This window comes from Hipposideros armiger, unplaced genomic scaffold (assembly GCF_001890085.2).
Source record: "Hipposideros armiger isolate ML-2016 unplaced genomic scaffold, ASM189008v1 scaffold_664, whole genome shotgun sequence".
Classification (NCBI taxonomy): domain Eukaryota; kingdom Metazoa; phylum Chordata; class Mammalia; order Chiroptera; family Hipposideridae; genus Hipposideros; species Hipposideros armiger.
Window position 1 is genome coordinate 378,884 of NW_017732014.1, and position 24,358 is coordinate 403,241.

General features: G+C 40.3%; 1 protein-coding gene across 12 annotated transcripts in view; it reads left to right on the forward strand.

The window, feature by feature from the left end:
* The window catches only part of LOC109372794 (zinc finger protein 45), a 92,924-nt gene that overhangs the window by 51,834 nt on the left and 16,732 nt on the right, over positions 1-24,358 (forward strand). For 6 of the 12 annotated variants that reach the window (XM_019626259.1, XM_019626260.1, XM_019626264.1 and 3 more), the window contains 6 exons: positions 7,005-7,164; positions 7,248-7,320; positions 8,556-8,602; positions 11,361-11,487; positions 12,095-12,190; positions 15,362-18,887. In XM_019626259.1, the coding sequence (XP_019481804.1) occupies positions 8,588-8,602; positions 11,361-11,487; positions 12,095-12,190; positions 15,362-17,181 (2,058 nt within the window). In that variant the 5' untranslated portion in view covers positions 7,005-7,164; positions 7,248-7,320; positions 8,556-8,587 and the 3' untranslated portion in view covers positions 17,182-18,887. Of the gene's footprint in view, positions 1-7,004; positions 7,165-7,247; positions 7,321-8,555; positions 8,603-11,360; positions 11,498-12,094; positions 12,191-15,361 lie in introns of those variants that run through there. The other 6 variants (XM_019626268.1, XM_019626262.1, XM_019626265.1 and 3 more) reach the window with 3 other exon arrangements.

The following is a 24,358-nucleotide window of genomic DNA, read 5'->3' on the forward strand; positions in this document are numbered from 1 at the left end:
AGAAAAGATAGATAATCCATATCCATATTCCTTGCCTTTTATTTTACTTTCAGTGGGCTGTAGAATCCATCAGCCTTTTCAGAGTAGTCAAAAGTTGCTGTGCAATTATGTGTAATATCGTCATGATCTAAAACAAATTTCCTTAGAAACAAATCAGTGTTAATGTTCATTATTTTGTTTATTGCATGGGGATCTGTTGTCATGTAGCTGTCCAGCCGTCTGTCCCCCCACGCTTAACCCTAAACTGACCCTTTTGAGGACACTGCTCATACACCTTGTGTCTTTTTGTTTGGCTTCAAAGGATGACGGGTTAGTCAATGACGGGTAAGATTCCTTGTGGAAGGAACAACCTAAGCCAGACATGGTCACATGGAGGCCATCAGGAGAAATCTCGGGGCTGATGGAGGTGGGCATGAGCCCTCATTGACCCCCAAAGGGACTGCAGGTTTTCTACCTCTGTAGCTACATTCCTTCCCTCAACCTGCTTGGGAAGTGACCTAAAGGTGTGATAATATCTGTCCTCAACATAATAATCTTATCTTCCTGGGGTCACATGCATATAGGGTGTGTGAAGGCAGAGCATCTGTCTTATCTTATCGCAGCAGGAGACTCTCTGTAATAGCAGCTTGCAGGCATGGGTAATCTGGCTTGAGCAAGTTCTCAGGAATGAGACTCACAGACTGTGGAGAGAACAATGCTACTTCCGGGTAGGTGGAGAAATAAAAGCGGTGTGTCGGCCCGATTCGGGGCTCTTAGTCCACGAGGCTGGAGACCCTTGGCTCCACACTCATTTAACTCTTGACTGCTGTTTCTTTTATTTCTTGACCCTTCGCCGCCCCCTCTCATTCTCCCACTGCTCATGTCTTGCGGGACGTGACAGGGATCATAATGGGAATGATGAGAATAGTTTACATATATGGGGCACTGCTTAGACTCAGAATTTCCAGTGCTTTGTATGTACTAACTCATTTTTCATGACAATGCTATTATTAGTCTCATTTTTAAAAATGAAGAAACAGGCACAAGACAGTTGAATAAATGACGTGGTGGCACAGTCAGCAAGGGACAGAGCCAAGGTCAAACCTTAGCAGCTAGATTTGAAACCTAGCTCCAGCACTCTGTGATTGAGTAACGTTGGGCAAGTTATTACTTAACTTCTCTGTGCCTCTGTTTTCTTACCTGTCAAATAGGGATAATATCAATATCTACCTCCTGAAGTTTTTGTGAAGGTTAAAAGAGAGGAGATGATATATAAAAAGCTTGAAATAGTTCCTGGCACATAGTAAACCTTCTATATTACAGACTTGAGTTGTCCTTTATCTATTACAGGTGTGTATACAACATGAAAAATGCAGCACGTTATTGAAAGGGCAAAAATATATTTTAAGGTATTCTTTTCTCCCCTGCCTTCTGCTTTTGGTACTTCAATTCTGTCTTACAGTTGAACAAAAATGAATGGTTTCTACCATTGTTTAAACCTAAAACTAATTTGTTGTCTTTGGAACCTAGAAGAGTCCCGGGGGGATGATTATATGGCCTCTGCAGCTTTAAAAAGGTCTGAGTTTATACTTCTAATATAGTAACCATTAGCCACATGTGGCTGTTGAGCACTTGAAATGTGGCTACTGCTAATTAAGATACACAATGGATTTTAAAGACTTAGTATGAAAAGAGAATGTAAAATGTCTCAATTTTTATCTTGATAACAAGCTGAAAGTGGTAATATTTTAGATATATTGGGTTAAATAAAATATATTGTTAAAATTAAGCTCACTTGCTTCTTTTCACATTTTTTTAATATGTCTACTAGAAACACTTAAAGTACACATGTAGCTTGCATTACATTTCTGTTGGACAGCACTGGTGTGGCATTTATAAGTCACTCTTGCCTCTTAGACCTCCGAGGGCATCTTACAATGGAAAGTTGGTAATTAGGAGGCTTGAGCCAGGTCTAGCCCTGCCCTTGACTTCCTGGCTGTCCTTGGGTAATTCAGATAAACTCCTTGTAGGTAACATTAGGTACTTAGAGTTGATCTTGGTCCTCCCTCTGATCCTAACAAACCTTGATTATAATTCTGTTTGTTAGCATCAGAGAGAAAGAGAAATTTGAGATTTGTGGTTACCTTCTTTACTTTGTTTGCCCTTGGGCAATAGGGCAGTCTGTTGGGGTTAGTAGTTGGAGGTGAAAAGCTCAAGTCCTTAGTCTGTCTGAAAATATCTAGAAGGCTGTATGTGAATGATGCCACTCAACCTGTCCTCCAGGGACCAACAGCATCAATGTCACCTGGGGTGTTGTTAGACTGTAGACTCTTAGTCCCCACCCTGGTCTTCTGATTTAGAATCTCTGGGGTGAGACATAGGCAGCTGAATCTTCACGGGGTCCCCAAGCGATTCATGGAACGTTACAATTTGAGAAGCACTGGTAGAGAGCACAGGCTTTTTAACAACAAATATTTCCCATTTCCCTCTGGCTAAATTATGTGTCCTTGAGATATCAGATATTGACATGGCCCTTTTGCCCTGGGTTCGGGTCTCAGCTGAAATGTAAGAGAAGCCTTTCATGACCAACACTTCTTCTGTACCAGCCCCTCCTTCCATCTCTTCGTATCCCTTTACCCTGTCTTATTGTTCTTCAAAGCATCTCTCACTATGTTATTGGTTTGTTACCCTCGTACTCCATTATAATATCAGTTCCATGAGATTGAGGTCTTGGCCTGCTTTGTTCACTGCATTTTTTTTTTTTTAAAGATTTTTTATTGGGGAATTGGGGGGATGGGAACAGTGCTGGGGAATTGGGGAAAGGGGAACAGACAAGTTGCTGTCGTTTTGTTCTTCAGTCTAGTTGTGGAGGATGTTGCTTCACTGGCCCAAGTTGGCACCATCATTGCGCTCTTCTCTGGTGAGGCAGATCAGTCGCTGGCTTCTGGACGGCCGCTCACTGCGGCTGCTGGCCGCTCACGCTGGCTGCTGGCTACATACGGTAGCCCATGGCAACCCACTGCCACAGGGGCTGCAGCCTACGCCGTCGCCGGCGACTCATGGCAACCCAGCTCCAGGTTGAGCTGTTGTTCAGCATCTTAGCTGTAGAGGGCACAGCGTCTCGCGCTTATATGTGGGATCCGAACCGGGGCCCTCTGGCATCCCAAGCGAGTTCTTAACCATTGCGCCACTCGGCCGGCCCTGTTCACTGCATTTTTAATGTCTAGGATTGTTGGCTGGCATGGAGTAGGCTCTCAATAATTACATGTTGATTGAGTGATTCGGGTGATAAATAATGAGGTCTGAACTGTAAGATGGATCTGTCAGCCGTTCACTACAGCAGTCATTCTGAAATCTTTGTTGAGTTCTTACCAAGTGCTTGTAGCAGATATTAGGAGCTGGGGATCCAGTATAGGAAACAAAACTCCCTGTGGGATGGATGTGATGAATATAAATAAGAAAAACACCTAGTGGGTGTTAGAGAGTGGTGCGTGCTAAAGAGAAAAGAATGAAGCAGGGATAAGGGATAGGAAGTGTGGGATGTGATTAGGAGATCAAAGTTCTCTATAAAGTGGCCAGAGAGGACCTCTGAGGAGGTGACATTTGAATAGAGAAGGAAGTGATTCTTGAAGTGGTCCTCCTAACAGTCTCTTTAGCCCCAGCCTCTTCCTCCTCACATCGCCTCCTGTCTGCTGGGAGAGTAATCTGTTTCCAACACAAAAGGAATCTTCCTACTCTCCCTTCCTCGAGTCCTTTGCTGCTTTCCTTCTGACCTGTGGATAAAACTGGGACTTTCATGTCATCATAGTTTGAATCCTGCCTGCCTGCCCGTCTTTTTCTGTCTCTTGTTTGTTCTCACTTACGTTGTAACATTTCTTCTCTCGCAGTTTTTCAGTGATTCTGCTTCTCTTTGGCTGGTAGAACTCAGTAATCCTCCAGGGCTCAAATCAAACCACATTTTTGTGGAACCCCTTTCTATCAAGTGTGGGTCTGGAGGCTAGGGTCTCGTACTTCCAGAGGACCCTGGAAGTAGCATTACTCTGCTACTTAGCATGTGTAGCATACAAGGTCGGACAATTAAGTTCACAAACTCATCCTAGAAAAAGTGCTACATACCTCATTGCTGAATATCACTACAGTCACCTTCCAAGTACTCCCCTTGGGAAGCTGTGTACCAATGCCAGTGCCTAGTCCACCCTTCAAAGCAAGTTTGAACTCTTTTTCTGGAATGGCCATCAGAGCTGTCATCATGTTACCCTTGATGTCCTGAATGTCATCAAAATGTCTTCCTTTCAATATTTCCTTTATCTTCAGGTAAAGAAAGAAGTCATTGGGGCCAGATCAGGTGAGTAGGGAGGGTGCTACAATACAGGTATTTGTTTACTGGCCAAAAACTCCCTCACAGACAGTGCCGTGTGAGCTGGTGCATTGTCATGATGCAAGAGCCATGCCTTGTTGGCGAAAAGTTCAGGTCTTCCAACTTTTTCACGCAGCCTTTCAGCACTTCCAAATAGTAAACTTGGTTAACTGTTTGTGCAGTTGGTACAAATTCATAATGAATAATCCCTCTGATATCAAAAAAGATTAGCAACATCATTGCAACAAGTTCGTGAACTTAATTGTCAGACCTCGTACGTGCCAGTTTCCTAATCACTAGACTGTAAGTTGAGACTAGGTAATTGAATTTCTTTTAATAATATTTCCATAGGTGTTCATTGAACTAATAAATGCATTTATTTAATGAAGATAAATTAGCCTGTCTAATGCTAATTGTGCAGGCAATAAAATAGTTGTTCTCAGTATTTTGAAGGGCACATTCTATGGATTTTGCAACAGGACTCCACGTAGGCAATGACTTGGAAAAACAGAAACTACCTTCCTATGAGATTTTTTAAAAATCCTTTTGGAAAGCTCTTTTCCTTTAAGATGACTTTGATCTTGCCCAAAGACAGCAAATATTGCAAAAGACCTAGAGGAAAATTGTGGAAATAAAACCCCACTCTCCAAATCTTCTCAACTGAGATCAGCTTAAGAATTTCACAACTCAGAGGGGCCGGCCGAGTGGTGCGTTGGTTAAGAGCTGGCTTGGGACACCAGCTCTGTGTAGCAGGGCCCCAGTTCGGATCCCACATGAGGGCCAGAGACACTGCCCTCTACAGCTAAGATGGTGAACAACAGCTCAACCTGGAGCTGGGCTGCCAGGAGTTGCTGGCAACAGTGTAGGCTGCAGCCCCTGCTTCAGTGGGCTGCTGTAAGCTACTGTGTGTGGCCAACAGCCAGCGTGAGCTGCCAAGAGCTGCTGTGAGCAGCTTTCCAGAGGCTGGTGACCGATCTGCCTCACCTGGGAAGAGTGCAATGATAATACCAACATGGGCCAGTGAAGCAACATCCTCCACAACTAGACTGAAGAACCAAAGAACAGCAACTTGTCTGCTCCCCTTTTCCGATTCCCCAGCGCTGTTCCCCTCTCCCAATTCCCCAATAAAATCTTAAAAAAAAAACAAAAAACCACAATTTCACGACTCAGAGACCTTGGACCACTTAACCTAGTCTCTCCACGTGCCTCTGCCTGATGGCGGGTTCATGCATCAGGATACTGACACTGATGGTTGAGTGTCTGCTGGAGCAATTGCTGTGTTACAGGCACTGTTTTAGGTGCTTGGGATATAAAGCTGAGTAAGCATTAATCACAAGGCAGACAGTAGATACAATAATTATCCCCTTTCCCACAGAGGTAATGAGGGGAAGATTGCCCTGCAAAACACACTTACTGAGCCAAAGTCGCAGGGCAAATACAGAGTCAGAACACAGTGAGTTACAGATTCCAAAAGGGTATTTCTTCCAAGATGGGCAAGTTTTACATTGTCCTTTTCCATACTAGCGTTCTTCTATCTGCAGTCGGATGACTAATAGTAGTTAACTCATAAATAACTAAACTGTAATTAACTAATGATAATCTCAACCTGGGCATTTTAGTCTGCATTTCCACTCTCTCCAGAATCTGAATCAAACCCTGGGAGCTACAAGGAGAACTTGTGTTAGGGCCTCCGTGTGTGGTTGGGCAGGTCGTTCACTGCACAGGGGCTGCTGGCTGAAGGGGTGAGTGGTATTCTGGAGCCCAGCCCCCACTCTGCTCATCAAGCTGTGTGCGGCTGCAGCCACCCCGAGGAAGCAGCTCCTTGACTGTTTCATGTAAAGCAGCCATATGGGTAACTTCTACTGAATGTTTAGGCTGCCAGACAGTGTTCCAAATATTTATGAGTAGCCACTTAGACTGACTAACCTTCCCATGCAGTTTTATCAGGTGGTGGTTATTATTATCATCACCAATATATAGATTAGACATCGAAGCAGAAAGTACTAGCAAGTTGGAGATGCCAATATTCAAATACTAGCAATCCGATTCCAGGCCTACGCCTTTCACAACTCTGTTCTCTTCTCCCTCACGCAGATCCTTCGGCTTCAGAGTCCTCTCCCTGATTCTATGTCTGTCTTTTTTTTTTTTTTTTTTTGGGGAATTAGGGGGATAGGAACAGTGCTGGGGAATTGGGGGAAGGGGAACAGACAAGTTGCTGTCGTTTTGTTCTTCAATCTAGTTGTGGAGGATGTCGCTTCACTGGCCCAAGTTGGCACCATCATCGCGCTCTTCTCTGGCGAGGCAGATCAGTCGCCGGCTTCTGGACGGCCGCTCACTACGGCTGCTGGCCGCTCACGCTGGCTGCTGGCTACACAAGGTAGCCCATGGCAACCCACTGCCACAGGGGCTGCAGCCTACGCCGTCGCCGGCGACTCCCGGCAGCCCAGCTCCAGGTTGAGCTGTTGTTCAGCATCTTAGCTGTAGAGGGCAGTGTCACTGGCCCTCATATGTGGGATCCGAACCGGGGCCCTCTGGTGTCCCAAGCCAGTTCTTAACCATCGCGCCACTCGGCCGGCCCCTCTATGTCTGTCTTTGATCCCTAGCTCTCAAGCTCTCATTTGTCTTTCTGTGAGCCCTTAGACTCCCATCTGCTTATTTTCATCTTTAGAAGCTACAGAGAGACAAGATCTAGAGTACTGGCTCTGATGTGAGAGCTGGACTCAGGCTCCGCCCCTGCCTCTTGACCTCACCAAGCCTCAGCTTCCTCATCTGTTAAATGGATACAACAGTCACCATCTTCATTTACTGAGAACTTCCTAAAATGCCAGGTACTCTGCCAAAGGCATTGTATTAGCTCATTTATTCCTCACAATAATCCTGACTGACATTCTGTTTTTCTGTCTTGTTATAGCCGAGGGTAGGCACAGAGGTGCAGGTGATTGGACCAGAGTCACACGACTACTCCAACAGTAGCTTCGTCACAGGTATGTGGGCAGTACCTTAATGAAACATGGCATGCTAAGTGCTTCACAAGGTCCCTAGCATGTACTCAGTGCTTATTCGATGTTGAACATTATCATTTTTGTTGTTTTTATCATTACTGTGTGATCATTATAGCTTGTTAATTTAAATGACATACTGATTACCTAACTTATAGTTAAAAAAAAGTCTTGCAGAGTCACAGGTTTTTATTAATTTTTCTCTAGCTCCGTGATAGAGTCTTTTTAAGGCCCTACTGTTAACAAAGGAAATTTGGCAAGGTCTTATATCTTTTAGAAAACAGTCGCCCATATAGTCAAATTCAGAGAGAGACAGAATAGTGGTGAGAAGGGGTTAAGGGGAGGGGATGGAGAACTATTGTTTAATGGGTATAGAGTTTCAGTTTGCGATGGTGAAAAAGTTCTGGAGATGAATGATTGCACAACAATATGAATGCACTTAATACCTGTATACCTAAAAATGGTTAAAATGGTAAATTTTATGTTATGTACATTTTACATTGAAAAAAACCACAGTCGTCTGTGCAATCTTCAATATTATTGCAAAGGCATCAAATTAAGTATGACAAACCAAGGGAGAATAACGGATATTTCAGAGGTTAAAGGTGATTTTCATATGGCAGAGCAATGACGTGTACAGGCTCCATTGATAGGACATTTATGAGGACAGGTTTTATGTTAGTGACTATTATCTGCTTTTCTGCTGCTACTAAGAAATAAGGTAACCTGAAAGTAGTCTTTGACCTTTCTGCTTACTCACTTAATTCTTACAACAATCTTATGAGGTAGGCATTGTTAATCTCTCCATATTGCAGATGAAAGAATTAAGGCATGAAGATATTAATAATTTACCCAAAATTTCACAGCTAGTAAATAGCAGTGCTGTGAACCTAGGCATTTGGACCCAGAGATTACTCTCTTAACCTAGGTACTTTACTCTCAATTTCTACCCTCCCTAGAATCAGGATCACACCCTGGGAGCTATAATACAAGACCTTGTATTAGGGCCTCTGAGTGCGGTTGGGCAGGTCGTTCACTGCACAGGGCCTCTTGGCTGAAGGGGTGAGTGATATCTGGACTGCAACCCGTGCCCTGCTCATCAGGTCACCCTGAGGAAGGGGCACTATTGCTTTTTCACATAAAGTAGCCATATGGGTTACTGACATCCTTGGCCCCACTCTAATGACTTTTTTCTCCTTCTCCTGTTGTGCCTTCCCAAGACTGAGCCCTTCCCCAGAAGGAGGAGGACAAAATGACCAAGTTCAAGGTGAGTTGGACTTGGTTTTAAATTGTCATCTCATTTCTCAATGATTAGACACATCTGGTTTCTTTTTCTTGGGAAGGATTAAAGAGAATAGTAGGCATTTGGGAAGCTCTTATGTGCCAGATGGTCACTGCTTTTTATTTTAGCGTAGCTTAATTTTTGTTGTTTTATCACCTTTTATAATTTCAGAAATAAAAGTAAAGTAGGAAAAGTCGATAGAAGTGAAAAAGAATCTCCCACTTTACTAACTGTTTTCCTTATAAAACAACTTATTTTCATTTTCCCATGTTCTTTTCCTCATATGCATTCATAACTGTATATTTGTAATCACTGCATAGTTAAAATTCTCAAATTATAATTAATATGTACCCCACATTTTTAACTGCAACATCATCTTCCCTTGAATTGATGTTGTGTGTGCATGTGTAATAACTTTTCCCCATTCATGGACATTTAGGTAGTTTTGAGTTTTTACTGTTTTAAAGAATATTGTAGTAAGTAGGAAAACATTATGTTTCCTTAACATAACCATTTTCCTCCAAAGGGAATTTGTAAGAGTTTACCATTCTTTGCTCTTAATGTTTTAGGAACTCTAAATTGAAAAAGTACATTGACATGTGCAATCTCTACAATTTTACATGTAGAACATTCAAATAGGACGTGGTACAACAGGGTCCCACTGATGCTTCATGTGGAGAAAATGTTATTAGATATTTTCACATAAGAAAGCTAGATTGTTTCTTACCCATCTCTAAGTCATATCATGTGCATGTTTTACTTACTGATTTATTTTTTTTTAAGATTTTATTGGGGAATTGGGGGCGGGGAACAGCATTGGGGAATCAGGGAAGGGGAACAGACAAGGTGCTGTCCTTTTGTTCTTCAGTCTAGTTGTGGAGGACATCACTTCACTGGCCTATGTTGGTATTATCATTGTGCTCTTCTCAGGTGAGGCAGATGGGTCGCCAGCCATTGGACAGCAGCTCACACCGGCTGCTGGCCACTCACGCTGGCTGCCAGCCACTCACGGTAACTTATGGCAGCCCACTGCAGCTTCACTGCAGCCTACGCTGTCGCCGCCGGCGACTCATGGCAGCCCAGCTCCAGGTCAAGCTGTTGTCCACCATCTTAGCTGTAGAGGGCACAGCGTCACCGACCCTAATGTGGGATCCGAACCAGGGCCCTTGATGCTCAGAGCTGGCGTCCCAAGCCAACTCTTAACCAACGCGCCACTCAGCTGGCCCTGATTTATATTTTTTTATTCGTGTATTTATCAAATAATGTACTTCATTTTAAAAGTCCAGTAATACGAGAAGACTTGCCAGATACTTTTCTTACTGCATTTAGTCTCAGACCAACCTTAAGAGGTAGCACTTGGTCTCATCTGCATTTTTTAATTACAAAGAAACAGGATTGTAGGATTTCAGAAAACTGCTTAAGTTCACACAGGAAACCAAAGATCCAACTAATCCAAAAAGACTCCTAGGATTTTTACTTGGAGAAAAGGAAAGAGGCCAGGGAAAAAGAATTCTCCAATCAGGGACTTAGCCCTTTATGTGTGGGGCCTGGTTATCCTAGTGGATAGAGGACACCACATATATATGCCTCTACCTGGCCACTCTTCCATGGCCCCTTCTTTGTTGCTTATTTAGGATACCTGAATGTGCAGCAGTCCAGTGATGAACACAGTTTTCATATGAAAAGTTAAGACAATACTATACAACAGTGATTCTTAATCATGGGCGATTTTGCCTCCAAGCAATGTCTGGAATCATTTTTGGTGTCACAGCTTGAGGGATGCTACTGGTATCTAGCGTGTAGAAGCCCGGGATGTGCTAAACATCCTGCAATGCACAAGACAGCCTCCACAACAAAGAATTACCTGGCCCAAAATGTCAGTAGTGCCAAGGATGAGAAACTGTGTGTATGCAAAGCTATACAGGACCAATCGCAAAATGTGGGTGACTAAAAAACAAAAGTTTAAAACCTCTAATAGAAGTTTTACAGAGTCATGTGATAAAACCCCAACTGGAGTATGAGCAAAGAACATTAACTGACAAGGTACTGAAGCAAAAGTAAAGATGGCCAGTAAATATCTGAAAATATGAGCTTATTAATTATAAGTATACAGATAACTCCAGTAAGTTGTTTTTACTGATCAGATTATCAGGATATAAAAACATTGGTTATATTTAGTGTTGTATATGGTATGGAGAATCAGGAATGCTAATATTCTCTTGGGGGGGGGAGGATAAAACAGGGAAAAAGTTGAAAAGAAAATCTGTCATTGTACATAATTTTGAAGTTGCATATTCTTTGACATTGTAATTTCACTTTTTGGAACTTTGGTCCAAAGAAAGTACAGTAAAACCTTGGATTGTGAGTGACGTGGTTTGTGAGTGTTCCTCAAGACGAGCAAACATTTCTAATACATTTTAATGTGGTAAACGAGCGATGTCTTGCGATACGAGTAGTTTGTTTCCAGAACGAATTATACTCGCAAACCAAGGTATTACTGTAATTAGACGGGCACTCATATCTATGTAAAAAGTTATTCTTTTCAACATTTATTATGAAAAGAAAAAAATTTAAAACAGAATATGTATTATTTGGAATGTTTAACTATATCATAGTAACATTGACTCTGGTCTCTTAGAATCTGGAACCACTTTGTGCACATTCTTTCCGCTTTTCTCAGTGCTGCCCTTCTCCCACTGGACCTTTGTTGCAAGATTTAGGGGGAGTGTGTTTGGTGTTGTAGGAGGCGGTGACGTTCAAGGACGTGGCTGTGGTCTTCACCGAGGAGGAGCTGGGGCTGCTGGACTCCTCCCAGAGGAAGCTGTATCGAGACGTGATGCTGGAGAACTTCAGGAACCTTGTCTCAGTGGGTGAGGACAGGTGCTCTGGGACTGAACTACAGCCCCCTATGGTGTTTATGTGTCCTTGCATGTGTGGGGCTGTGGAGTGCTTGAATTGGTTGCCAGTATTCTACGCAGCATGGGACACAGAGATGGCATTTTGCTGGTCTTCCTCCCCTGCTAAAGTATGTGTTTTGTAAATGAACTGTAAATTGACAGCATGACTGCTGTACTACTTTTGTCTTTTGCAAATTGTGATCATTTTCAATTAATGGGTCATGACACCCATTCTGGGAATTGTACCAGCATTTTTTAATGAAATAAAATAGAGTGGAAAGTATCAGAGCCCTTGGCAATAACTGCACCTGGCAGCAAAAACTGCAGCCTATTGCCAAGAAGAGTGTGAGAAATGGTGGAGAAGGTGTAACGAAAATACACATTTTTTTTCCCAGTAATTCATACTTATGTCTCTATATCCTGGGGTTTTTCCATAAAATGTATTTCCTTGATGGGTCATAATCGACAGTTGTGACACTGATTTTGATGTCCTAAAGATGATGCAGTGAGAATCCATAATTTTTAGTAATTTTGGCCTCTAATATATTAACTTTAAATGCTTGTCCTTACGTTTTCACAGGGCATCAGCCCTTCACACCAGATGTAATCCCCCAGTTAGAGAGAGAAGAAAAGCTTTGGATGATAAAGACAGCAAGCCAGAGCCACAGCTCCTCAGGTGAGAGCTGTGCGCCCGAGTCCATCCTGCTGCCTGTCACCTCCACTGCTGTATATGACTCTGGACTAAATCACTGCCTCGCCTGTGGATTACTGCAGGAGTCTTTGCATCACTCTCTCTCCTGTTTTGCTCTTTCCCAATGAATTCCCCACTCCAAGTGATTCTTGTAAATGTGTGTCAGATCCTGTGAGTCCTCTGCTCAAAGCCTCTAGTGCAGCGGTTCTCAACCTTTCACAGGGGTCGCCTAAGACCATCGGAAAACACATATTTTCGATGGTCTTAGGAACCAAGACACCGCTCCTCTATCCGTCTCCAGGCCCACATGCAGATATGCCCACATACGAGTACCCGGCAACCCCTGTGAAAGGGTCGTTCGACCCCCAAAGGGGTCGCGACCCACAGGTTGAGAACCGCTGCTCTAGTAGCTTCTTACCTGATTCAGAGTAAAATCCAAGTATTTAAAGTGGCTTATGCTATTCTGTGTGGCTGCTGGGCCCTGATCCTCCATCCTTCTATAAACATGACCTGCCACTTTCCCCCTTGTCAGTCCATTCCATCCAGTTTTGCCTTTTTGCTGTGCCAAGCAGGCTTCTGCCGCATCACCCTCCTTGTTCTTTTGTCTGTCGGGAGTACCGTTTCCCTGTCATCCTCTTGGCCCCTCCCTTACGTCACGTAGGTCTTTTCTCAAATGTAACGTCATAAGAAAGGCCTCTTGTACACCTGACATTAATATAAAATAATATTGAATGTCAAAATAAATAAAGTGTAAAAAAAAAAAAGAAGAGAGGGAAAAAAGGCCTCTCATAATACCCTCTGTTCATAATACCTTCTTCTTCCTCTGCACTCCTTTCTCTTACCCTGTTGTAGTTGGTGTCTAAGCATTGATCACCATTTAACATATTAACATATAGTTTTATTTAACTATATTCCCACTGGAATATTATCTCAGGAAAGGAAAAATTCTGTTTCTTTTCTTTATTGCTATATTTTCAGTGTACAAAAAAACAGACTTGGAAGAGGGCAGGTGCACTATAAATATTTGTTAAATGAATGAATGAGTTAATAATGGCTACATGCACTTTTTTCTGTTAGTTCTGGAGATCCATAACCTCTTCACTGCATTAATTGAATTTTTTTTTCAAAATGTGTCAAAAATCCACAAAAAATAGAAAGTTGATATTTTGACTTTTTTATGCATATATACTCGAACTCTGCAGTAGAGGGAAAATTTTTCTGATACCACAATCAGTGGATGTAGTTATTCATTCAGATATATCCAAACATCACAACAAAAGAGTTAAGGGTGCTAATCAAAAATGTGTGATGAAGGCATAGTCTAGAGTAGCTTTTTCTCCCCAATGAGTGTCTAATTTTAATTTATTAGGTGCTTTTGGATATATGTAGATGTGTATCCATTACACCATATCTAATGCAAGCTTAGCTTTGCACTTATAACCAAACCGATATCATTTTCCCCTTGTGGCTTTCCTGCAGCCTTAGTGGTGAATCACACTCTCTTGGTAGAGAACTGCTTTTTAGAATGAAGATTCTAATAACCATTTTATACAGAGATACCTTTACTACTTACAAAGCACTTTTGATATTTTTCTATTCTGTTAATGCTTGTCACAAGCTACTAAATTTATTTTAAACTCACTGAATCCCAGCCTTCCTCTTGAAAAACAGTGGTGTGATCCATATAGGAAAATATATCTATATCCATCAATTTGGCAGTCTGTTTTCACAGACATTCCTGAGCCTCTAAATATTGACTCCTACTAGAAAAAGGAAAAACTTTTTAGGCACAGATAAAGGAAGTACAAAAATTCCAGAAGTAATCAATCCATAGGCCCTCTGGCTACTTTTATGACTTATGCTTTTTTTTCCCCCCTCCTTACCATGATTTCTGATCAGCATGATTTTCTCATCAGCAACATCCACTTAGTTTAGCCCTGTATCTGGTGAAGTCTTTCAGCTTCCCAGCAAAATTGCTCTTTCCAGACCCTTTCCTATTATGGGTAACTTACTTGAAAAAGCTCTTTTATTTTTGTAACACAGCTCAAACTCTCACAAAGAAGTCAAACTGGGATCTACATACCCATTAAACATATATTTATTGAACACTGACTGTCAGGCAGTGTCCTGGGAATGGTGATAAAGCAGTGAATAGTATAAAATGCTCGTCCTTGTGGATATTGCATTCAAAAAAAGATACAGGACATAGCATGTCACATGGTAATATGTGTTGTGTAAAAACAAAGCAGGGTAAGGTGAATAGAGATTGCCAGAGGTGTATAGTAGATAGAGAATTTACTATTTGATACTGGATGGTAAAAAGTCTCACTAGTAAGGTGTTATTTGAAGAAAGACCTGAAAAGTAAGTAGCAAGCTGTCTGGCTAATTGGTAGAACAGAGTTCCAAGGAGAACATAACTCTTCCTGTCCGGTGTTGACTTTGAGAATCTATATTTTGTCCTATTTATTTCCTCCTCACAAGTTCTTGCTCTAGTTGTACTCCTGAAGTCTATTTCCCAACAGGAGGTGAAGCACCACTGTCTGCTTATACTCTGAACTTTAGACTCTTGGGTGATAAGATATTTTCTCCCAAATGTGTCTTTCCAACCAGCCTGGTGCCTCAAAGGCTCGTAACATTGGAGTAAACTTCCAATAAAATAATTCAAAGCAAAGGTTTTCAACATTGCCTGGGGACATCTTCTGATAATCTGTTTGTAAGAATTTTACTAGACATTTTGAGCAGGACTCAAGTGTAAGGATTTTACTAGATATTTTGAGCATTTTGGTCAGATGTGTCTGCAGTAGGCAGAATTATGTGGAAGGTATTTGTCAGACACCTGCTGCAGCAAACGAGTAAGGTTCAGCTTGGTCACTGTAAAGATTCTCTAGGAAATATTTTTCTTGCTGTGCAGCCACCAAATTTCTAACCTGTAGCTCTCTAATGAAATTTAGTATGATTCTGAATGGGTCTCGTTAATGTATAGTGAGTGGGGGCCTTGGTTTTGGGAGGCATGTAAATCACAGAACATGATACATGATCAAAATGGAACTTTGTTCTGGTTCATTAAAGCCTGAGGGTATAGGTCTAAGTTTATAACCTTGACATTTCTGAACAAAGCATTCACATGCCCCGTCTCCAAATTCTCTATCCTCTTAGGAGACAAGAATCTAAATGATATGAAGATTGTTCGAGAAGTTGGATTAAGGTACCTGTCACTTGAAGAGCTTTTCTGCTCACAGATTTGGCAACAGATCACTAATGAGTTAACCAGATGTCAAGATTCCATAGTAAATACTCAAGAAACTGGCTCACAGTTGGAAAAACAAGGTGATGCACTCTATAAATTTGAGGAACTTGCTAAAGGCTTTAATCTGAGTTCACATCTTCAGGTTCCCCACAGAGTACACACTGCAGAAAAACCTTACAAAGGGGAGGAGTGTGAGAAAGGTTTCATTCGGGACTTTCATCTTCAAATTAACCAGATGGCCCATGCAGGAGAGAAGCCCTATAAATGTGAAAAATGTGAAAACACCTTCCGTCGGTTTTCAAGTCTTCAAGCCCATGAGAGAGTCCACAGTAGAGAGAAATCATACAAATATGATACATCGTGTAAAAGTTTCAGTCAGAGGTCATATCTTAGTCATCGTCAGAGGGTTACCACTGGAGAGAATTCACACAAATTTGAGGGGTGTGAGAAGAACATCGGGAAAAGCTCACATTGTCACGCTCCTCTGATAATCCACACGTTAGCGAAACCCTATAAATGTGAGGAGTGTGGGCTGGGTTTCAGTCAGAGCTCATATCTTCAAGTCCATCAGAGAGTCCACATGGGGAAGAAACCTTATAAATGTGAAGAGTGTGGGAAGGGCTTCAGCTGGCGTTCACGACTACAGGCTCATCAGCGGATCCACACTGGAGAGAAACCATACAAATGCGATGCATGTGGCAAGGGCTTTAGTTATAGCTCACACCTTAATATTCATTGTAGAATCCATACCGGAGAGAAACCCTATAAATGTGAGGAGTGTGGGAAAGGCTTCAGTGTGGGTTCACACCTTCAAGCCCACCAGATAAGCCACACTGGAGAGAAACCATACAAATGTGAGGAGTGTGGCAAGGGCTTCTGTCGGGCCTCAAATCTTCTGGACCATCAGAGAGGCCATACTGGTGAGAAACCATATCAGTGTGATGCATGTGGGAAGGGCTTCAGTCGTAGCTCAGATTTTAACATTCATTTTAGAGTCCATACAGGAGAGAAACCCTATAAATGTGAGGAGTGTGGGAAGGGCTTCAGTCAGGCCTCAAATCTTCTGGCCCATCAAAGAGGCCACACTGGAGAAAAACCATACAAATGCGGTACATGTGGGAAGGGCTTCAGTCGGAGTTCAGATCTGAACGTTCATTGTAGAATCCACACAGGTGAGAAACCTTATAAATGTGAGAAGTGTGGTAAGGCCTTCAGTCAGTTCTCAAGTCTTCAAGTGCATCAAAGAGTCCACACGGGAGAGAAACCATATCAGTGTGCAGACTGCGGGAAAGGCTTCAGTGTGGGTTCACAGCTTCAAGCCCATCAGCGGTGCCATACTGGAGAGAAACCATATCAATGTGAGGAATGTGGGAAGGGCTTCTGTCGGGCTTCAAATTTCCTCGCTCACCGTGGAGTCCACACGGGAGAGAAACCATACCGATGTGATGTGTGTGGTAAGCGTTTTAGACAGAGATCATACCTTCAAGCCCACCAGAGAGTCCATACTGGAGAGAAACCATATAAATGTGAGGAATGTGGTAAGGTCTTTAGTTGGAGCTCATACCTTCAAGCCCATCAGAGAGTTCACACTGGAGAAAAACCTTACAAATGTGAGGAGTGTGGGAAGGGTTTCAGTTGGAGCTCAAGTCTTATAATTCATCAGCGAATCCATGCTGATGATGACGGTAAGAAGGACTTTCCCTCATCAGAGAATTCATACAGGAAATAAACTCTATAAAGTTATATGTTTTAATACCTCAGATGGGTGCTGAAATAGTCCAATTATCAGGCCTGTCATAGAAGATGAAATATTTGTTTTATGTCAGTATTTCAGCCAGAGTGTGACATGTCATAGTGGTTGGGTGACCACACAGCAGGGAAGCCTCGTGAGAGTGGAGATATAAGGACTTCAAGCAGAACCTTGACATTCAGCACATATTACATGGAGGAGAGACTAAGAAGGAAGGATGAGTCTGATCTGGAGTTAGCCAAAAGTATTAAGATGGAAATGCCATGATCTAGTCCACTATCATAAGCGCAAGAGGATAACGACTTTGTTGACTGCCAAATATACTCTGCCTTTCAGTGCCTAACACATTGTAGATGTTCAGTAGTTGTTAAATGAGTTAAAGAGAAGACAGTCATATTTCAAATTTTTATTCACTTCATCTCCAGCTATTTCTATAAGATTGTACTTAGAAGAGGAATTCCGCAAGGCTTGGAGGACATTTAAATTAGATGCATGAGCTCATTTTCCCAACCTGCAGGTCTTGTAAACTAAACTTTATCAAACTGAAGGTTGTAATCTGTTAGTGGGTCCAAAGTCAATTCAGCAGGTTGTGACCAATTCAACGGGTTGTTTGCTAACAACTGAGGTATAATTTGCATGCAGTAACATGCATAAAAGTCTCAATGTTTACAACTTCATGAATTTCGACAAAGGTGTACACTTGTGTAATCATCACCAAGACCAGTACGTATATACAACATTTCCATTAAACCAGAACTTTTTTTGGTGCACATTTCCAGTCAATGCCACCTCCAGTGGCAACAGCAAGTATTGTGATTTCTATGCGATAGATTAGGTAGGTCTGACCTTGAGCCTCATGTGGGTTCAGTATGTACTCTTTTATGTCTGGATTATTTTGATCAAATACATGATCATCTCAATAGATTGAGAGAAAGCTTTTGACAAAACATCACTTCATGATAAAAAGTAAGTCCTCAGTGATATAAAAGGCATCTATAAAATTCTTACAAGCTAACATTCTCTTTTTTTAATTATGGAATAATTTATATGTAGTAAATCAACTCTTCAGTGTATCATTTTGTGTTTGGGCAAATGCTTACTATCATATTATCACCATCACAAGACATTTAACAGTTCCATCACCCACCTCCCACCCTGAAATTCTTTTGTATTTTTGTAGTGACTCCTTTCCCCATCACATCCCCTACACCCTTAACAACCACCAATCTGTTTTCTGTCTGTATTGTTGGCCTTTTCCAGAATGTCATATAAATGGAATCATACAGTATGTAACCTTTGGAGTCTGGCTTCTTTCACTTAATGTTTCTGAGATTCATCAATTTTGATGTATGTATCAGTAGTCATTCCTTTTATTGCTGAATGGTATTGTTGTATGATGTACCATATTTTGTTTATCCACTTATGATTTGAAGGGTTTCCAGTTTTTAGCTGTTATGAAGAAAGCAGCCATAAACATTCACATACAGTTTTGTGTGTCAACATAAGTTTTCTTTGTCTTAGTAAATACTTAAGAGTGGGATTGCTAGGTTGTATGGTAAGGGTATGTTTAACTTTATGAAAAACTGACACACTTTTCTAAAATGGACATACCATTTTGCATTCCCACCATCAGTGCATGTCAGAGTTTTGTTTTTAGCATTTCAGTAGGTTTATAGTGGTATCTCATTTTGGTTTTAATTTATATTTTCCTAAGGACTATGTTGAGCATCTTTATATATGAATATTTGCTATCCATATACCTATTTTCTTTGTGAACTCTCTTGTTCTTGATTTTTGAGAATTCTTTTAGTGTTCTGGATACATGTCCTTTGTCAGTTATGTGTTTACAAATATTTTATCCCTGTGTGTAAATTGTGTTTTTTTATTCCATTAACAGTATTTTTCACAGATGGAGTTTTTAAAATTTTTGATGAAGTTTAATTTTTGTCTTCCATGGATTGTGCTTTTGGTTTCAGATATAAGAATTCTGCCTAATCCAAGGTCACAATACATCATTGTTGACTATAGGTATAATGTTGTATAACAGATCACTGGAACTTATCCATCTTGTTTAACTTTATGCCCATAGATTAGTAACTTCCCATTTTCTCCTCTTCCCAGCCCCTGGCAACCACCATTCTACTTTGTATTTCTATGAATTTCAGTACTTTAGACACCTCATTTTCAAAATTGGATTATTAGGGTTTTTTTTTAATTGTTGAGCTGTAAGACTTTCTTATATTTTTTGGAGATTAACCCTTTATCAGATATGATTTGCAAATGTTTTCTCCCATTCTGTAGGTTGCCTTTCCACTCTGTTGATTACTTCCTTTACTGTGCAGAAGTGTTTTAGTTTGATATAATCCCACTTACTTTTGGTTTTGTTTCATGGGCTTTTGGTGTCTTATCCATGAAATTATTGCCAAGACCAATGTCAAAGAGACTTTCTTTAGTTTTTCTTCTAAGAATTTTACAATTTCAAGTCTTATATTTAAATCTTAATCCATTTTGAGTTGACTTTTGTGGATGGTGTGATAAGAGTCCTATTTCATATGGATGTCATTTTCTCAGCACCATTTCTTGAAGAGACTATTCCTTTCTCCATTATGTGTTCTTGTTAAAGATCAGTTGATCATATATGCATGGGTTTATTCCTGGGCTTTCTATTCCATTGGTCTGTGTATCTGCTTTTATGCCAGTACTGTACCATTTTGATTACTGTATCTTTGTAACATAGTTTGAAATCAGGAAGTGTGATGCCTCCAGCTTTCTTCTTATTTCTCAAGATTGCTTTGGCTATTTGGGGTCTTTTTTCGTTCCACATGAATTTTTTGGATTTTTTTTTTCTATTTGTGTGAAAAATGCCATTGGAATTTTGATAGAAATTACATTTAATCTCTAGGTAGCTTTGGGTAGTATGGACATTTTTAACAATATTAATTCTGCTGATCTGTGAACATGAGATATCATTCCATTTATTTGTGTCTTCTTCAATTTATTTTATCAATGTCTTAAAGTTTTCAGTGGACATGTTTTTTACCTTGTTTAAACTTATTCCTAAATATATTGTTTTGATGCTATTGTAAATGGGATTGTTTTCTTAATTTCTCTTTCTGATTTGTCGTTAATGTATAGAAATGCAACTGAATTTTGTATGTTGATTTTGTATCCTAACTACTGAATTTGTTTATAAGTTCTAACAATTTTGGTGGCATTATTAGGGTTTTCTATATATAAGATCATGTCATCTGGAAACAGAGACAAAGTTACTTCTTTCTTTCTGATTCGGGTGTCTTTTTTTTTCTTTTTCTTGACTAATTGCTCTGGTTAGGTCTTCCAGTATTGTTGAATAGAAGTGGTGAGAATGGACATCCTTGTCTTATTCCTGATCGTAGAGGAAAAACTTAGAGCTTTTTCACTGTTGAGTTATGTTAGCTGTGGGCTTGCCATTATATGGCTTTTATGATTATGAGGAACATTCCTTTTATACCTAATTTGCTGTGACTTTTCATCATAAAAGGATATTGATTTTGTCAAATGCTTTCTCTATATCTACTAAGATGATCATATGATTTTTATCCTTTATCATGCTACTGTGGTGTATCACATTGATTTGCATATGTTGAACCATCTTTGCACCACAGGGGTAAATCCCATTTGATTGTGGTGTACAGTCTTTTTAATGTGCTGTTGTATTTTGTTTGCTAGAACTTTGTTGAGGATTTTTGCATCTATATTCATCAGACATATTGGCCTGTAATTGTCTTTTCTTGTCCCCATCTGGCTCTGGTATGAGGGTAATGCTAGCCTCATTAAATGAGTTTGGAAATGTCCTCTTCGATCTTTTGGAAGAGTTTGAGAAGGGCTGGATTAGTTCTTAAATGTTTGGTAGAATTAATCAGTAAAGCCATCTGGTCCTGGGCTTTTATTTCTTGGGATATTTTTGATGACTGATACAATCTCCTTTTTATTGGTTGGTTTAGATTTTCTGGTTCTTCATGATTCTGTTGATTCCATTGGTCAGAACTTATTACATGACCACACTTTCTTGTGCATGAAGCTAAGGAGTGAAGATATTAGTGAGATGGCCTTGTGTTGATTTTGCTAGCCCTTGGTGATTGTTTTGCTACAGGAAAATTGGGAGTATCATGTTATTGGTCATTAAAACAACAGATGATTTTCATCTCTCATACAATCACCCAAACCTTATGATGATTATAATGCTCAGGGAATCAACCTTTCAAACAATATCTGAAAAACCAGTTGGAGTATTATGAAAAGCCTTGGCTGATGGTGAGAAAATCTGAAGGAGATAAGATTCATAGCCATTTGAGGACCCTGCAGTTATAATACCTCACAGGTAAAATCCCACTTAGTGAAAGGCTGGTCCCTTTTGAATTATTGATGGGAGAGCCCTTCCTAACTTCTCCCCACATTTAATCCTTAGTATTCACTCATGCTCCTCAGAAGGAGTCTGATAAAATTCAGAGACTATCAATATGTTTGGAAAATCTGTAATCAAACATAGCATATAGATCACTGTAGACAAGTATGTAGCAGTAGAAAGCATGGACTCTTCAGCCAGAATTCCTTAAAATCCTAGATCTTACTATCCATGCAACCCTATGTAAAAGCTTTACTTCTCTATGACTGTTTAAATTATTTATCTATTGTGAATCTGGATAGAATTTACCTAAAATTTCCCCAGGGTTAAATAAAAGTATTTATAAGTACTTAGAATAATAGTGGCCACCTAGAAAGTGCTTTTTATTGACAGATGATTTTTTACCAATATTGATGCCAATATTTCTTAACTTTCTTAGCCTCCTTAAAGAGACTTGTTAGACTTTCTTTTAACCTGATCCCCGACCCTGTGAAATTTTAATACCAGAGATGAACTATATTTGTTCATGTATTGTATTTATATCTGTGCTTTATGCACAAAAAGTAGTTGTGTTTTTTTTTTAATTCTACAACATACAAGCCCTGCCTAGTGGTCAATATCATTCTTACTGAGAATACATCATACTTGTATATACCAAGGTTTCCTTATATCAGCAGTATTGGTCTCTAATGATTTCCTCGTGCTTCTCAAAAGGATATTGACAGAGTTAACAGCTCATGGGTATGTCTGTTCAATCTAATATCAAATGAGCAAACCAGATTGTTGGTAGTAGAGCAATATCATAGAGCAGCTAATTCTAATTTTTCAGCATTCTTGTGTATATATAGATAGATATGCATTACTTCAATTTATCACTCTCCACGTCCATAAGATGTAACAAATAAAGCCAATGAACACCACCTGAAAATATTTTAAATCATTAAAATTAATCTGTTAAATCTTAAATTATTGAACAAAATTCATCCATAGGTTTACTTCGACAATTTACAAAGACTTGATGAGTAATCTTTGTTCCCAAGAATTATACTGGGCTCTGCATAGAAAAAGCATGAAAATGGGTCATAGACTAACATTCTTTAGCATATATGTTTAAGAACTCTTGTAATTTCATTACAAAATATTTATTAGATATTAATATTGTTAATAAATATTTATCTAGTAATTATTTCCCAGGCATTGGGCTGTGTGTTCAACATGCAATTAATCTTCATTCCTCTCATGTAACACTATTTGTTTCCCAATTTTCATATTTACAAGTGAAGTCTTCAAGAGGTTAAGTGAGTTGCCTGAGGTCAGAAAGCTATACATGGCAAAAATGGATGTGAGCACAGGTTTGCCCAACTGATTTCAATTCTGCGCTATCCACCATCAGGCTGCTCTATGTCCAGACATCTGCCAGGTTTAAAATGCACACAGTACATTCCTCTGATCATCCCTTTTATAGGGTTTTGACTATTAGAACCATATTAATGTTTCACATGCTAAAAAAAAAAAAGGGGGGAAACATAAAATTCTAAAGCAAAAACAAACCAAACTATATTTCATTTAGTAACATAAACACACTGAAGAAGGGAGGAGCAAATTTGAAGAATCTGAACATCAAAATGTTTATAATGTAATATGAAGAAAGATGTGGGGCCGGCCGAGTGGTGCATTGGTTAAGAGTTGGCTCGGAACACCAGCTCAGCCGGACCCCAGTTCGGATCTCACATATGAGGGCCAGTGACGCTGCGCCCTCTACAGCTAAGATGGTGAACAACAGCTCGACCTGGAGCTGAGCTGCAGTGAGCCACCATGAGCGGCTGTACAATGGCTGGCGAGCAACTGCCCCATCCAGAAGCGCGCAATGATAATACCAACATGGGCCAGTGAAGCGACGTCCTCCACAACTAGACTAAAGAACTAAAGGACAGCAACTTGTCTGTTCCCCTTTCCTGATTCCCCAGTGCTGTTCCCTCACCCAATTCCCCAATAAAATCTTTTAAAAAAAAAGATGTGAAGGAATGAAGAAGGAAGAAAGAAAATAATATAAACTCTTACAGTAGAAAGCTATTCCGTAAATGTAGAATGGTGGAATGAGAAATCAACACCTGGCAACCATCATCAGATACTAGTCCAGGTATCTGATCTGGATACTTGTCCAGATACTAGTCCAGGCAAGGATCATCAAGGAATGCTAAAAATATTAGGTGAAAGTTTAAGGAGAAACAATATTATATAGTCCCAATATTTCTCTGCAAATTATTAATTACAAAGAAATGTACAGTAAGCTTACTGTGGAGAAATTTGATGATCACATTAGCTCAGATCAAAGTTAATGTTACAATAGAGCAAACCTACATTTCAGGCTCCCAGATATGATTACTGAGGACACAATATCACTTCCATATTATTGTTTCTGCCAAAAATATACAATCTGAATATAATCATGCAGAAACATCAGATAAACTCAAATTGAGAGACAGCCTTCTGCTTTACAAAAATCTAATTACATCGAGTCCAGCCCGAGCTGAGCAGCCGCTGAGCTGCCAATAGGTAGCAGGATGGCTCAGCTAAAAAAAAAAAAAAATCTAATTACAGGCAGCACAACTGAACAAAACTCGCAGCTGTTTTGTGGTTCGGAGGTCACTCTCCTATTGGATGCTCCCAGCTAATGTAATATGGATCCTCAGGAGGCCCATTTCTGACCAGAATTCCTCTTTACGATGACTTTTTCTCCAAGACCCCCTGATGGCTTTGGTATTTTTTTTT